The following is a 14,509-nucleotide window of genomic DNA, read 5'->3' as shown; positions in this document are numbered from 1 at the left end:
CTTCCTTTGTCCTTTTTTGTTCCTTTATACCATTGTTTGTCTTCGAGCCAAAATGCACGACACTATCCCCGGAGACGAGGTCTACGGACCCGGAACCTATATCGACAAGTCCGTCCTCCCCGTACCCGAAGATGCCCGTCGAATCTTTGAACTGTTGGCATCACGAACACCCGGTTTCACAAAAGACACTGCACTATGGGACACTGTCAACTTCGAAGGCCGACCGGATCCTATGGTTCCCGGTCCAATGAAGTCCCCCGTCGTGACAGCAGCTCTGCATGCCATGTGCGGGCTAGTTGGAAACGAACTTCTTGAGCTACGCGATGGCAAGCCAGCCAAAGAAGCCAGCGTGACTGTAAACACAGACCATGCCGGAATCTGGCTTGCATCGACCTTCACGGCATTCGTGAATGGCAAAGATATCTCGACTCTTGCACGATCCCGCGAACTTCCTAACATCTTCGACAGGGACTTTGAGAAGGGATTCGGGATCGGTCCGTTGGCTGGCCGAGCCACTGCACTGTATCCCACCAAAGACTCCGGGGTGTGGTATCAACTCCATGGGTCGCTGGATGCAAGCAAGACACTCTGCTCGATGGGGATCGACATGGATGTGCCGTTGAAATCGTTCCAGGAGGGATATGAGTATATCCGGGAACATGTGCAGAAATGGAGTCCTGATGAACTTGAGATGCATAATGTGAGACATGGATTATGTGGGAGCATCTGCTACTCACCCGAAGGCTGGAGGAAGACTGAAATGGGAAAGCGTCTTGCGGAATACCCTCTTGTGAATTATACGCATGAATCGTATGCGCAATCGACGCCGCCCGTTCCCTTAAGTCAGCTCCCTGATCGTCGGCCTCTAGCTGGGATCAAGGTTGTGGAGATGGTGCGGATTATCGCTGGTCCCACTGTTGGGGTGATTCTCGCATCGTTTGGTGCGGATGTCATCCGTGTCAATTGTAGTAGACTGGCAGATTTGAATGTGAGTGAAATGGACTTCCTTTTTGCTTGAAACTAAATCCTGATCATGCGAACACAGGTCCTCCAATTAACGCTTAACGCCGGAAAACGCACGATCGATCTCGATATTGGAAAGGAGGAGGAAATGGCGAGACTCAAGGAACTGGTGGGCGACGCAGACGTGTTTGTCCAGGGCTTCCGGTATGGGTCACTAGACCGGAAGGGGCTCGGTCTGCAAAGCATGCTGGATATGGCAGCCAGAAGAAACAAGGGCATTGTCTACGTCGATGAAAACTGCTACGGTCCATCTGGACCATTCGCTGAGAGACCTGGCTGGCAGCAGATCGGGGATGCCGCATCGGGTGCTTCATACGTGATGGGTCGGTCGCTTGGATTCGATGAAGGAACGAGTGTTCTTCCGCCACTGCCAATCTCCGATATGACAACTGGCGTTGTCGGTGCTCTCGCAACAATGTTGGCTCTCCGGGACAGGGCTCAGAAAGGAGGCTCATATCACATTGTAAGCTCGCTTGTGGCGGGAGACGCAATTCTGGTAGACCCCGAAGTTGGCCTCTATCCAGTTGAGGTGGTACAAAAAACTCTCGATACATTCAAATTCGCGCGCTCGTCTCCAGACCAGTTCGTCTCGGAGATTATGATCCAGGTGATTGATGGGTGGAAGCGGGTTTTCCCGGAGTACCTTGCACAAGACTCTCCATTTATGATGAGTTTCGAAGATAGCCCATGGGGACGGATGGATATGTTGAGGCCCGTGGCCAGACTAGATGACAAGGACGCAAGTCCTATTTGGAAGAATGCCCCTGTTCCGAACTGTCATCATGATCAAAGCATCACCTGGAATGATCATGTTGCAGGGAGGCTTCCTGGGTTGTCACATTAGTACATATATATATGATAGAACTCCATGATAATAATGTTCAAATTCAAAACTCTCCAGTGCTTTCAGCTAAATCATATGCACCAAAATCATACGCCGGAGGGACACCTGCTAGCATGTCTTGCCAGTTCCAAGAAAGAGGAGCGGGGAACGGTAGTGGCCCTGTAGTATAGAAACTTTGATCTGTAGGCATCGTGTTTGAAGACTGAATGTTGCTGTCATCATTTTCAGTCGCCTGGGGAGGATTGAAAAAAGCTGGGAAAGAGTTCGGGGGCAAGTAGTCATTATGTGTCAACATTTGCCCTTGCGGACGAATGGCAACTGGCTGATTATCACCCACGGAGTCTGGCTCGGGATTTCTGGCCCGATGCAACTCTTTCCTGGCTGCACTTTCGAAGTCAGAGCACAATGCCAATACATAGTCCAAGTATGTATCTTGTTCTTGGGATGCGACCCTTGATATGAAACTGACAACCCCATGAATCATAGTAATATCCGATTCAGTGTCGGGACGCGACGGATCAGTGAGTATTTGGGAGAACAATGCAACCAAAGCTGCCCCTGGGAAGTAAACAATGCTCCTGTGTGATATATTAGAGACTAGCAAATGTTCGACACATCAGATGAGCTTACCATTCAAAGGATTGGCCATAGTGGCCTCGGACTTGGCTGATCAGTTCAATCGCCGCTCGCGCTGCTTCTATTGATTGTTGCACTGATCTCTCTCGGTCATTCGACAGACCCGGGGGACTGAGCCCCTCATTCTGCGGGCTATTCGGCCAGCGCCGAGGAAGTAGACAGACTCGGTGGATATTGAGGTAGCAACAATGATATGCAAAGTGTAGTCTGAGGATGTGCGGTAGAAAGGCATGGTCGCCGATCGAAAAGTTTCTTCGGGGCCGGAGGATCGGTGGGATACTTCGTTTCCATGCTTCAAGATCGTCAAAGCAACCCCTCACATCTTTCATCAACTGTTCTTTGTTTTTATTGAATGCCTCAGTGCTATACAGCTCATCACAAACCTTCCGTTGGATCAAAGCAAATCGGGATAGTGCCGAGAAGAAATTGATTTTGGTATTCCCGATCTCTATCACACCTAAGCCATCAGGTGGATTCTCGCGAGGCAGTAAAGTATTGTAATCACGGGTATCTTGGGCAGCAGGGCGGCCGGTCCGCTGACAGATGTCGGCGTCCAAAATGAACGCTATCCAGAAGACCCTTCTCCGCTCTGCAATCTGGGACACCGGGAGACCAAAGGAGTTGGACTTGTGCAACCCAATGGATTGCGACAGACGTACAGCTGCGGCGGCAAACATGAACAGAGGTTGGGGGTTTGGGGTGCCTTGAAAGAAGATTGCCAGTCCAAGAAGCGCCTGAACAGCGAGGAGATCACAGGTTCGCATGAACAGCTCTGTGACCACGTTCATTGCGTTTTTGACATGACCCAGGCATTTTTGCCAGTCGTCGCTGCTGGCACCGGAGCTCTCTGCCCTTCGCATGTATGCAAAGGCAAGGACAATATTGAATGCAGCCCACCATGAGGGACTTTCGTTAGGATTCCATGAGAAGTGTCTGCTGACCATTCCCATGAAACTTTCGGGCCCGAAAAGCGGTAGGGCCTTGTTGAACGTGTCAAAATATTCATGGACAAGATCTAGGATGACCGCTTTCGATGGTAAGGGTTGCGAGCATCTGCTTTGGAAATCATCTTGAAGAGCTCGAGGATACCAGTCGGCTAGCCTCCATCGACTGCTGTTTCTTTGAGCGACATGGCGCCATACATTATTACCCGTCTTGCTTTCAAGCCAGCCCACACCCTCAGGGGAAACAATCGAAAAATGAGAGGATGCACCTAGGCGTAGTCGGTAGAATCAGCTCAGCCATTCGTGCGACCGTTGAGGAATGATATTCGGCGAGCCAATACTCACCAAAAAATCGCATCGCGCCTTTCGGAGTTTTAAGGGTATATGACCCTCCGTCGCCATCGCCTCGATCGGCCTCGGCCTCGAAAGATGCTTGAGCGGTGTCATTTCTCGGAGATGGCAACTCTGAATCGGATGCTTCTGAATGTTGGACATGCTCTAGGCCTGTGTTCTCGTCACTCGGCAGTCGCAGTCTCTTAGCCGCATGTGCTTCATTTAATTCGTCTTGTAGAGACTGAATGCGCTGTTCGAGCTCATCAAAATGCTCCTCGCTGTGAGTGAGTGAATATGCGTTAATTTAAAAGACCCAACAAGTCAAGCAGAACATACCGGTTGTGCTTTTTCTTGCGTCGCACGGTGTCCTCGTACTTGCAGGGCAAGTCGAATGTTCTGCAGGGGACACAGACCGGCCGAGTCCCATCACATTTAACCTTCTTTCGTCTGCATATACTGCATGCCTTTGTAGCGTATGTCAACATCCAATTATAGTCGTTCCCTCAGTAGATGGGCCATTGGGGCCATCTGGGGGCTAGTAGATAGATACCTTGGCAAGGCGTACAACGTTGCTGGTGTTCCCATCCATGATACAAAATGATTGTATAGTAACACCAGAGTTGTTCTTTCAGAATTGCAATTCCTACGCGGCTCCAACCATCATGATTAAGAATTGTAGGCTGAGACACCATGAGGTTACCCGCTGAGATCCAGGCGTTCAGGTGTTGAGGCGTTAAGGCACCAATGCTGAATCATCATGACTGCCTCAGGCCAAGTTATATTGGATTTAACACTTCCCTTTGGTAGTCAGCTTCGAATCACAGCCTGTAATTTCCGCAGATTGTGTGATTGAAGATTTTCATAAGGTGTACTCACCGCGGGATATCCATCGGGGAGAATCAACGGCCTGCCGAAGAAGCGGCCTAGAACATTCATCTTTGCTTTCTGGAAGACTTACACTTTCGAACTTTCTAAATCGGTCTGCATAGCGAAATAACGTCTTTTTTGAGTTTTGAATCTAGACCTAGTTCTTATGATCAACACTTTTCCGATGCTATTTGTAGATTTGAAAAGCAGTTCTGAATGAAAACCTGTGCTATAGTAGGCAAACCGGAGTACTAGAACAGAAGTCATGATATCACCGTGTTAGATCAGACCAGAGTGGTGATAACCTCATACAACCCATCAGGCCATTAAGAACATGATATGAATCATTTGATTCAAATCGGGTGATCCTGTAACTTTGTACTCCCCTGACATAGGTTCCGTCAATGTACTGTGATATTTGTGTATCAGCAATAGTTGGAGCTTGCGAAATATTTCCTTAGTTCGAACCTCTTCACCAAATTCTCTCATAGGATCAGGTATCCCAAGGACTATTTACTCAAAGCCATGGCGATGCAGCGGGATGTTACTCTGTATAACAACCCAATCTAGACACAGCAAATAGCCGCGAACCATAATCAAGCCTAAATGCATCGCTTATAGAATGATTACCACGACTATAAGAATCTTGTCGCACAATTCAGCTATGTCTTAGGTATCTGTTTGCGCTACCTTTGCACTATCTCCGGTGAATGGTTGTGGTTCAGGTCATTGTCACACTATTGTCTGCATCACAGACTGGGCCTCCTTGACCAAGGTTACTCTCTCTTTAGGAATTATATCCAAGGCAATGTAACCGTAAAACAGGACGTACTTATATCGGTCAAGCTGAGACATATATCGATCAATGGGAAAAAATGAAGCCATGGCGAAGACCAGCTCATTGAATCTATTGGCTGATTTCAAGCTTGTCGCGATGTTGCCGTTCACATTGTTTCAAATTCCTCATTATCAAGGAGCAAATATGGTTGCAATAACAGACCATGAATGCAACCTGTGGCTGGACTATATGCCCTCACCCAGTTGTTTTGCAGGTATGGTGCTTCCCAAGTCGTATGAACTTGTCCGACACGGCAAAAGATCACCCCAAACATTCGAACTTCAGCACTTCGGCGTTCAGTAACTCCACATATAAGAGCCACAACCCATCCATTTCAAACATTGTTCTTTTCATCAGCAAAAACCTTCAGCTTCATTGCCAGTCTCCAGCCATATAATCAACAAGTCCAAGCGTGCCTCTGAAGCCCAAAATGGTTGCCATCGGTATCCGATCTCTCCTTTGCATTCTGGGAATTGCTTCCCTTGGCACATCTGCTGCCGTCGATACCGATACTGTCCAAGGCTGGCAGCTGACCCAATATTGTGAGTTGAATTAAAGTAAAGCTCCGCTATCTCAGGCTAGGCTGATGCAAAATCAGGTACCGAGTTTTATACTGTCAGCAACGGAGACACCTGCTGGGACATCATCGCGCGAAACCAGAATAGGTTTACCATGAGTCAGCTTCTGTGCTGGAACAATGATATCAATCCGTGGTGCTCGAACTTGATTCCGGGCCGACAGGTCTGTGTTGGAGTCCAGCGTCCTGGGCCTGTCTGCTAGAAATAGCCAGATTGATGGCTGGATTGCTGGCACTATAATTTAAAAAAAAAAAAAAAATGCCTGACATCGCCGAGGCCTCTGATCAGATTGTTTGATGGAATTAATGAAAGTCTGAGTTTTGAGCCTTGATTTCTTTGTGCGCTGGTAATACAGAATTTCATTCATTAAATCAAAGTTGTGAAGCTTGCTGGTATTGATATTTTTATGCACTGTTTCTGTTCCAGGCATTGTGTAGGAATTGTCTCATCGTAATTGGCTTCACTTCTGGGAACCGAGTATTGAGACGGTCACCGGGCAATTGAAAGACATTATTGACTGTGAGTCTGCTCACCAACGCAGTCACTTCTTTAAGTTCGTCCGATGACCATTCCATTCCCTCTGGCTGGGGAGGGACGGTGACACGACCAGCCTTGATTTGCTCCAGGCTATCGTATGTTACCTTGAATTTCTTGCCTGTTTCGGAAATTACTATTAGGTTGCGGGTGTATCTCAAATAAGGGCGTGCGATATGCTTACCGGTGAATTCTTCCGCCATGCCGAGAACCTGGTTGTAGGTAACTTCATCTCCAACGATTACACTGAATTCAGGCCATTCATCGAGGTCAAGTGCCTTAACCAGGTAAGTAGCCATGTCGTACGTGTATGTCATACAGATCACGTTGTTCCCGTCTCCTGGGATCGCAGCCGTGCCGCTAGGTATATCAATACCAAAGGTGAAGGGATGCAGGTGAGTTTGGACATGTGGCATCCCCCAATAGTCCATAAAGAAACCAGGGATTACCCTGGTATATTGTAAACCGCTGGCCTTGAGACGATCTGCCGCATCAAGCCAGTATTGAATGCTAGGGTCAATCTGGAGTAACCTTGGAACGTTAAATATCAGCATGGAATAAATGACATACAGCTGAAGTTAGCCAACCTACTCGGTGGTTTGGATGAATGAGTATTCACTGGGGATGAATCTTTTCGTCGATGCTGATTTCTCTGCAGCTTCAATCAAGTTCAACTGAGACTGACTTGTCTCATCAGAAACAAGACCAATGGCGGATATAATGGTGTGGATGTTGTGTCGCTCAAGCACGCGTGCCATTGAAGGAATATCATCGTAGTTGATCTGGAAATTTTGAATATTCGGCGAAGCAAAGTCCTGTTTCACCTGAGAAGGAGGTCAGTCACCTCAAGTGGAAAGTGTCTCTACTTGCGTACACTGCGAGATAAAACGACAACATCAAATTTAGAGTCGAGCAATTTTTCAACAATAGTTTTGCCAACTCCGCCAGTTCCACCAGCCACAGCAATGACTGTCATGATTAAGAAGTGTTTAATAGTTGAAAGTCGAAATAGTTGAAGTTGCCACGGAAGGGTTCCCCGCGATAACCCCACTAAGCAGATTTTCATGCATTTACTACTTCTATGTTGTACTTCTCCTCTAGGGTATACGATGTAGAATAAAATCGCTATCTGCATATTGCCAAACTCCAATCAAATTTCTCTAAAAACCACATATCGGGGATTCGGGCTTCAGGCATCGGCGACTTCGGGGCTTCTCCCGGGGCCCCGCGGCCCTGACGATTATGACTAATATCGGAGGGAAAAGATATAAAAGCTAAATCTTCCAACATTTTCACTTCAGTGAACCTCCCTCTAAAACCAATATACAAATCCAATCTCATCATGTGTATGAAGGCTACCTGCTCGACCTGCAGTAAGTTTCCACCATCTCTGTGGCCGCAGAACAGCAGCTAATTTTTACAGACAAAGTCACCTGGTGGGGCTGTGGAAGCCATATCCCTTCAGTGATGGACTCAGTTCCCGAAGGCGAATGGTGTACCTGTACACCTCAAGTTGAGAAGGACGGGAAGAAGTACCCTCCCAAGGCGGCGAAGGCCGGCTGACTACAAGGCTGTGTGATCTGTTAGTTTGAAGAAGTGAGCGCCGCATGTTTTCCAGAGAAAGCCTTGTAAAGGACTTGTTATCGACAAAGCCTGGTGGATCTCGACAACATTTCAGGGGAGGGATTTGATGGAGTTCCGGAAATTCGTGCCAGATTTTATACGTCAATTGGAGCAGATATGTAACAAAAGTATAACGAAAGACAAAATCCAAAACAAAATCCAAAACATGTCTGATATGGAAACCAAGGGATTGAGGAACCACACAGAACCCAACCAACAGGATAGCAAGTAAAAAGCGAATAGCCGAGTCCACGTACAAATACGGAAACACTCGACACTAAGGGCTCCCTTGCTTTTCCCCCTTTTTCTTCTCTCTCTTCGCTGGTGACTTCGCTGCTGCCTTCGCTGGTACTGGGATTGGGGGTGGCTGCACTGTTGCCTGTCTCTTGAATTTTGTCTGTTCTAGTAAAAAATGGGGTGGCTCTCCACCTCCCGGAGCTGCAGGAGTGGTAGCCACATATGGCGGTCCCCTTGGCACCCAGTCGTCCGGGAGGGCTGGCAGCTGCCCGAGCTCCTCCTTGCTATCACAAACGTAGAGAAGTCCCTGTCTATCTGGGCATGTTGCGGTGTAGAGCGCAAACCGCAGGAAAGGCCCCGAAAGAAGCATTCCAAAGTGATCACCCGGCCTAGATTGGATGACACAGGCCTGTATTTTCATCCAATGGGATATAGGCTGATTGTTGCCGTCAGTCAGCCGGACGTCAACCTCCACAACCTTGTGAACTGACGAGCCGCCAGGGATGTCCATGAGATTGTAGCCATGAACTGGAACGGGGATACCTAACGACTCCAGCTGGTCTATATAGCATTGAGGTATCGCCATAATATCAGCACCAGTATCATGGCACACGTATAGGGTTAGGCCATTGGCGCCAGGACGTTGACTATCAGCCGATATATGCACCGGGAACTATATAGAAGGCAAGAAATGAAAGTCAGAAAGAAGAAATAATAAGTTGAGCGATCAGTATAGGCGCTTACCTCAATCGTTTGAAGATTGTTATACGGCGCAAACGAGTGGAATCCCCCTAGACTACCACCACCTGGAGATTGAAGCTATATATGACATCTCAAGTCAGCGCCAAAACTAATATTTGCATGTAGTAGTGATCAACTTACACCTTCCACCCACCATGCTTTAGTGGTATCATACTGCTCGGCCAGGCTCTTATGAAAATCCGCGTCAAACTTCTGGGGCGCATTGAGCTGCACGCCCTTCGACCAGTAGCTGACCCATCCTCTCCACCACCCCAATGTTTCTTCCCTGTAACCTTTGATGATAGCCTTGACATTGGGAAGCTGATTATCCGGGTCCCCATTCGTGTTGAGATGCGTCTCGATAATCTTCAAATGACCCAAGCGTCGAACGATGTCCCAGCTGAGTCCGGCCGGTTCAGAATGGACCATTTTATCGCGAGCAGCTCTTCTTTGCTCATACTGTGACAGTCTAAACTTGAAGAAGTCGGGCAAGATTCCATCACTGATCCTCTCCATACATCTCTCGACTTGACTATCGATGTCATTGACGTCGAGATCTAGCTCGTCGGCGTTCCAGCCTTCTGGGACAAGCGCTGGATCGGTAATAGGCTGGTTCCCATCGTGTTTCCATCGCTGTTGTCTCGGGGGACGCGAATGCCCCTCATCCTGGCCACCTTGGGACATCAAGCTGTAGTCAACATAGTCGTGGTCCTCTGGCGCGACAGGCAATTGACTTTCAGGTTCATCTGATGAAAGATTAGAGGAAGAGGAAGGAGAACCCTCTGTTCTACCATTGGTACCATTGGTCGGTTTGCGCTTCTGGGTAGATTCCTCGGGATCCACAGGGGACTCTGAGTACGCCCGCTTCTTGCTACGACGAGGAGGCATCTTGAAGAAAAAGCTGATGGACTTTCTGGCACGGCAGGAGAGGGCCTGGCAACTTGGAATGAAGAAGAATCATCGAGATGGGGGATATAGATGAAGATATTTGTAGTAAACATCCTGGGGATTTGAATTAGACCGGCACAAAGAACCACGATGAATTGAAATGACCTATGGAGTAGAGGAAGATGATCTCTGTGTGCTCGTGTAGATAGACACAAATCGGTCGATGGAGTCATTTCCATGGGTGCTATTTTTGGATTTCCAAAAAGCTCATATGCTCGACAACAAAGAAGCGGCGAGAGTAACTCTGAGATCTCGAGTGTACAGCTCATCAATGGAAATAACTCGAGGTCGAAATGTGTTCTCTCGGAAGCCCAGCCCCTGATGTTGCTTCAGCGTTCTTTGTTTCATCTCGATGCATCAATAAGTCCCACCCGAGATGGAAGGCTCGATCAAAGAACATGTCAAAGGACCGGGCGTTTTTCCCAAAGCATACCAGGGAAAATAAGCAGAGCGCAACACATGACCAGGGTGTAGTTCCAGTCTGGTATAGCGTAGCCCTTTTGAGCTTCTCGCTCGCCAACTCCAGATGTGAAAGACTTGCGCACTCTCTTCGATCTCTCGCGCTTTGACCAGCCATTGGAGAAAATGATACCTCTAGAAAGGATCTCCTTGACAGCCTTTGCAATGGCTCGAGGAAAGTGAAATCGTTCAAACGCGCTAGAGACACAAACACCAGGCCAAGAGTGACGAATTCGGAATTCTAGTGTTTGTTACTTGTAACGGAATGTACCACTTCTTTGTCCCGATCCAAAGCATCATTTGAGATGTTAGTGGTGTGAAAGAACCAGGGACAAAGACCGGGTTTTATGTCAGTCGGAAGCCTATTTGTATATTGGAAGGTATAGTCTATGGTGAGGCCAACGAGCTTCAGCAGAGTACTCCGTAATGCCGACGTAAAAGGAAAGAGTGGGCCCCAAGATGGAAAGCGTGGTCGATGGTTTCTTTCACGCTGGAGGGACGCTGATATTGTGAATTGACTTGGGGATCTGGCCATGGCCCTGGGATGTGAACTTGCCCGTCTCCAAAATTCTCGACATGATTGATGTAAGGCACCACGGCCTGCAAGATCAAGTCATATTTCGAATATCAGTGTCTTCATCAATGACGTTGGGGGAAGACGACATAACAATAAGGTTATCAAAGTACATGTATCGGATACTTCCTACAGTACACAAAGCTCTACAAGCACCTCACACACCAGAACTAAGAACTAATCCATAAGCCGTCAATTTCTAACCAGTATGCACCTTGATTCTTTCTCGATCATTTCCATACGTGAATATCATGTAGATCAATCACAAAAAAAGCGCAGAAACGGGGCAATTTTTCCGACCTAAAAAACAAGGAACGGTCGTACTAACACGAAGGGGATGACAGGAGTAAAAAAGAAACCATGAAGAAAGGGGAAAAATAAAAGAGAAGGAACATGCCATTACATCAGAATCTTAAGCCTTAATCGCTGCGCCCAATGCACCACCACCGAACTGCTGGCCACCAGGTCGGCGATCACCCTGGGGAATGCGGGCACCGCCACGACCACCGCCACGACCGCGACCACCGCGGCCGCCACGGGCACCGGGACCGTGTTCACGCTGGAAGGCATTGGCCATACCCTGGGTGCGCTGCTCGAGGGTCTTCTCGTTGGACTCGAGGAGGTTAGTGGACTTGTCGGCCAGGGTGACAATCTGGGACTGGAGACGGGAGAGCTCGACGCCCTTGCGGAAGATGATGGCGTCGTTGACCTGGTCGAGAGCGGCGGCGAGCTCCTCGTGCGAGATCATGCGGGAGATGATGGAGATGATCTTCTTGGGCTCAAGTTCGAACATGGTGGCCAGAGAAGAGATGGAGAGGCTGTCGTAGTAGGGGGCGTAGGTGAAGAGGTAGGTGCGCAGACCCTCCTCTTGGGTCTGGCGGGACAGCATGGCCTTGATCAACTCGGGCTGGGGCATGAGGTCCCAGATCTTAATGGCGGCGAATGTAGAGGCGGAAAGCTTCCAGTCACCGGCGGCAAGCGCCTTGGCTCCGGCAATAACACCGTCGCGGGTGTTCTCGGGGGGACCGGTGAAGACCTGGCGCTCATTGTAGTCCAACATGCGGCGGAAGGTCTTGGAGATCATGCGGCGGCGCAGCTCGGGGGCGGAGGAGGTCTGGGCCATCAAAGGCACCTCAAGCAAAGCACTGCTGGTGAGGTAAACACACTCGAGCAACTCGAGGTTGATGTGCATGTGGAAGGGCAGCTGGCGCTGGCGTTCCAGACGCTCCTGCTCGGGCGAGACAGTGGAGTAACGCTGCATGATGATACCCTGGGCAAGAAGCTCCTTTTGGCGGCCGCTGCCGCAGATCTCACCAAGGGTGTTCTGGGCCTCGTAGATGAGGCCAGCGCGGAAGGCACAGAGACCGATCTGAACAAGGGTGCGGTTGAAGAGGATCTGGGTGCTGACGTCGAAAGTGGCGATGTTTTCGGTCAGATGAGACATGAGCATCAAGTCACGAGACTTGTAGTATTGGTCGTGCAGAGCAAGGAAGTAAATTTGGCAGAGCATGGCGCGAGCGCGGGGAATGCCATCGCTGTGTTCGAACATGTAGTTACAGATAGAAGCCACGAGACTCTGGATATCCCCAGACTTATAGGTAGCAGTAACTGCTGACTCGATATTTGTGGGAACTGCCTTGTCCTTGGCCTGCTCGACAATGGCAATGACATTAGCGGGCTTGAAGTAGATGTGCTCCAACCGTCTGATAACCAGTCTGTTCATGCTGTCCTGGCCATTCTTATCGGCGCCCTTGAGGCTTTCAACGTAAAGCTGCGAGCGAACAAGGGAGGAGTAAAGTGCCTGCTCGTCCGTCAGACGCTCAATGTACTCTGAGGTGTGCGGGTCAATCTCGCGGAGACCCTTTGTGAGGCTGTCGTCGAGGTGCTCCACGAGGGATACGACGGAACCGGGAATGAAGAAGGTCTCGCCCTCAGCAACAGTAGGTTGCTTCTCGTCGTCCTCCCACTCGTCAGCGGCTTCGCTGACAAGGAATTGGCGGTTCTCTTCCAACACGGAAAGGAGAGCGGAGTATTCCTCGTTTGCGGCCTGCCATTGCTCACTTGACATGTAGGTGGCGGTGGATGTGGCAGTAAGATCGAAGCGGGTGGAGATCAGGGTCATGTAGGTGCGGATGCGTTGGTAAGGAGTAGTGGCAACCTCGAGGAGCTTCTGCATGGTGCGGATCTGGTCGGCACGGTCGGTGTTCTTCTTTCCGCGGGACTCAACAATGACACGGAGGTGCTTGAGGATGCTCTCAGGGGTGTACTGGAGGGTCTTGCCACCACGTCCGACAGTAGCGAATCCATCATCCTCACCACCAAGAGCAGCGGCGGCAGCAAAGTTCTCGATCTTCTCGACCTTGGTGGGCTTGGGGGCAGGAGGAGCGGCGGGCTTCTCCTCAACCAGATCCGCCATGAAGGCATCCTTACCGGCACGGTACTTCTCGATCAGGGTGGCGTATTCCTTGTTGTTCTTCTTAATCTTCTGCTTGACCGCGTTGAAGCCCTTGCTGTTGCTAGCGTTCATCTTCTTGTTCGAGGCCTTCTGCTTGGAAGCGGTCTCGTTGGTGAAGTCTTCGAGCTCGGCAACGGCCTGGATGTAGACCTTGGGGGTGATGCCGGTAACCTTCAGCATCTGGCGGTTCAGGTTATCGAACTCTGTGCGAGAATCATGTCAGTTCATGCCGTTCCTTGGGCCCTCCAATTTTGTTGGCTATCCAGTCCTCCCATGCAGCGTGTGGACTCACCAGTGGCGATAACAGCCCAGTCGTTGATCTTCTCGGCGTTATCAATCAGGCGGATGGTGCTCTCGAGGCCCTCGAGACGCTTGTCCTTAGCGGACTTGACGACTGTAACTTTCTCCTCCTCCTCGCTCTCCTCGCTTTCGGACTCATCGTGCAAGAACTTGGAGGCACCGGTGCGGCCCTCCTCACCCTCCTCGTCGCTGTCGGTGCTGGAGCCGGAGTCGGAGTCATTCTCGTCAGAATCTTCCTCGCTGCCGGAGCCGGAACGGTAGACCTCCTCCTCCTCGTCAGACGAGCTGTCGCTGTCGCTGCCGCTGCCGTAGAAGAAACGCGACGCCATGGTTGCGGATTACGGTTTCGTTAAAAGGAAATGGCGATCCTAAAGCTGAAAAATCAGGTCGTCGGCGATACAAAGTTGAAGTTCCCGCAGTTGAGAGCCACACACGAAATTTAAGCGAGGGGCTGACTAAACCTGATTAGGCATAGCGCATAACAAAGAAATAGTGACGGCCTTTTTTTATACTTCTTTTGTTGCTTCAACTTGCTTCTGCTTGCTTGGTCTGACTCCTTTTTGACTATTTGCTGA

At 49.6% G+C, this 14,509-nt stretch overlaps 7 protein-coding genes across 7 annotated transcripts; 3 read left to right on the top strand and 4 right to left on the bottom strand.

The window, feature by feature from the left end:
* Positions 1-52: 52 nt before the first annotated feature.
* On the top strand, positions 53-1,867 carry N7471_012360 (uncharacterized protein; the record flags this gene model as incomplete). Its single annotated transcript, XM_057285079.1, has 2 exons — positions 53-988; positions 1,046-1,867. The coding sequence occupies 2 exons, from the start codon at positions 53-55 to the stop codon at positions 1,865-1,867; spliced, it is 1,758 nt and encodes a 585-aa protein (XP_057131345.1).
* Positions 1,868-1,910: 43 nt separating this feature from the next.
* On the bottom strand, positions 1,911-4,369 carry N7471_012359 (uncharacterized protein; the record flags this gene model as incomplete). The annotated part of the gene is made up of 5 exons (XM_057285078.1): positions 1,911-2,445; positions 2,498-3,716; positions 3,793-4,058; positions 4,117-4,244; positions 4,331-4,369. The coding sequence occupies 5 exons, from the start codon at positions 4,367-4,369 to the stop codon at positions 1,911-1,913; spliced, it is 2,187 nt and encodes a 728-aa protein (XP_057131344.1).
* Positions 4,370-5,915: 1,546 nt separating this feature from the next.
* N7471_012358 (LysM peptidoglycan-binding domain-containing protein) lies at positions 5,916-6,265 on the top strand (the record flags this gene model as incomplete). Its single annotated transcript, XM_057285077.1, has 2 exons — positions 5,916-6,027; positions 6,084-6,265. The coding sequence occupies 2 exons, from the start codon at positions 5,916-5,918 to the stop codon at positions 6,263-6,265; spliced, it is 294 nt and encodes a 97-aa protein (XP_057131343.1).
* Positions 6,266-6,467: 202 nt separating this feature from the next.
* On the bottom strand, positions 6,468-7,573 carry N7471_012357 (uncharacterized protein; the record flags this gene model as incomplete). Its single annotated transcript, XM_057285076.1, has 4 exons — positions 6,468-6,718; positions 6,782-7,128; positions 7,189-7,421; positions 7,472-7,573. 4 exons carry the CDS (start codon positions 7,571-7,573, stop codon positions 6,468-6,470), a joined length of 933 nt encoding a protein of 310 aa, XP_057131342.1.
* Positions 7,574-7,829: 256 nt separating this feature from the next.
* N7471_012356 (uncharacterized protein) lies at positions 7,830-8,384 on the top strand. The gene is made up of 2 exons (XM_057285075.1): positions 7,830-7,970; positions 8,021-8,384. Exons 1-2 carry the CDS (start codon positions 7,940-7,942, stop codon positions 8,158-8,160), a joined length of 171 nt encoding a protein of 56 aa, XP_057131341.1. The 5' UTR covers positions 7,830-7,939; the 3' UTR covers positions 8,161-8,384.
* Positions 8,385-8,497: 113 nt separating this feature from the next.
* Positions 8,498-10,086, bottom strand: N7471_012355 (uncharacterized protein; the record flags this gene model as incomplete). The annotated part of the gene is made up of 3 exons (XM_057285074.1): positions 8,498-9,130; positions 9,202-9,276; positions 9,340-10,086. 3 exons carry the CDS (start codon positions 10,084-10,086, stop codon positions 8,498-8,500), a joined length of 1,455 nt encoding a protein of 484 aa, XP_057131340.1.
* Positions 10,087-11,591: 1,505 nt separating this feature from the next.
* nip1 (translation initiation factor eIF3 core subunit c) lies at positions 11,592-14,263 on the bottom strand (the record flags this gene model as incomplete). The annotated part of the gene is made up of 2 exons (XM_057285073.1): positions 11,592-13,837; positions 13,927-14,263. The coding sequence occupies 2 exons, from the start codon at positions 14,261-14,263 to the stop codon at positions 11,592-11,594; spliced, it is 2,583 nt and encodes an 860-aa protein (XP_057131339.1).
* Between the last annotated feature and the right edge of the window lie 246 nt (positions 14,264-14,509).

This window comes from Penicillium samsonianum (genome assembly GCF_028829775.1).
Source record: "Penicillium samsonianum strain IBT 33392 chromosome Unknown utg000007l_segment0_segment0, whole genome shotgun sequence".
Lineage (NCBI taxonomy): Eukaryota > Fungi > Ascomycota > Eurotiomycetes > Eurotiales > Aspergillaceae > Penicillium > Penicillium samsonianum.
Note: the sequence above shows the minus strand (reverse complement) of the source record. Positions and strands in the feature narration are given on the sequence as shown.

Bases quoted from the DNA above. Each gene is read 5' to 3' on its own strand.
- N7471_012356 (XM_057285075.1), top strand. From the start codon at position 7,940: ATGTGTATGAAGGCTACCTGCTCGACCTGCA. The intron at 7,971-8,020 runs GTAAGTTTCCAC...TAATTTTTACAG, and splicing joins GGCTACCTGCTCGACCTGCA to ACAAAGTCACCTGGTGGGGC.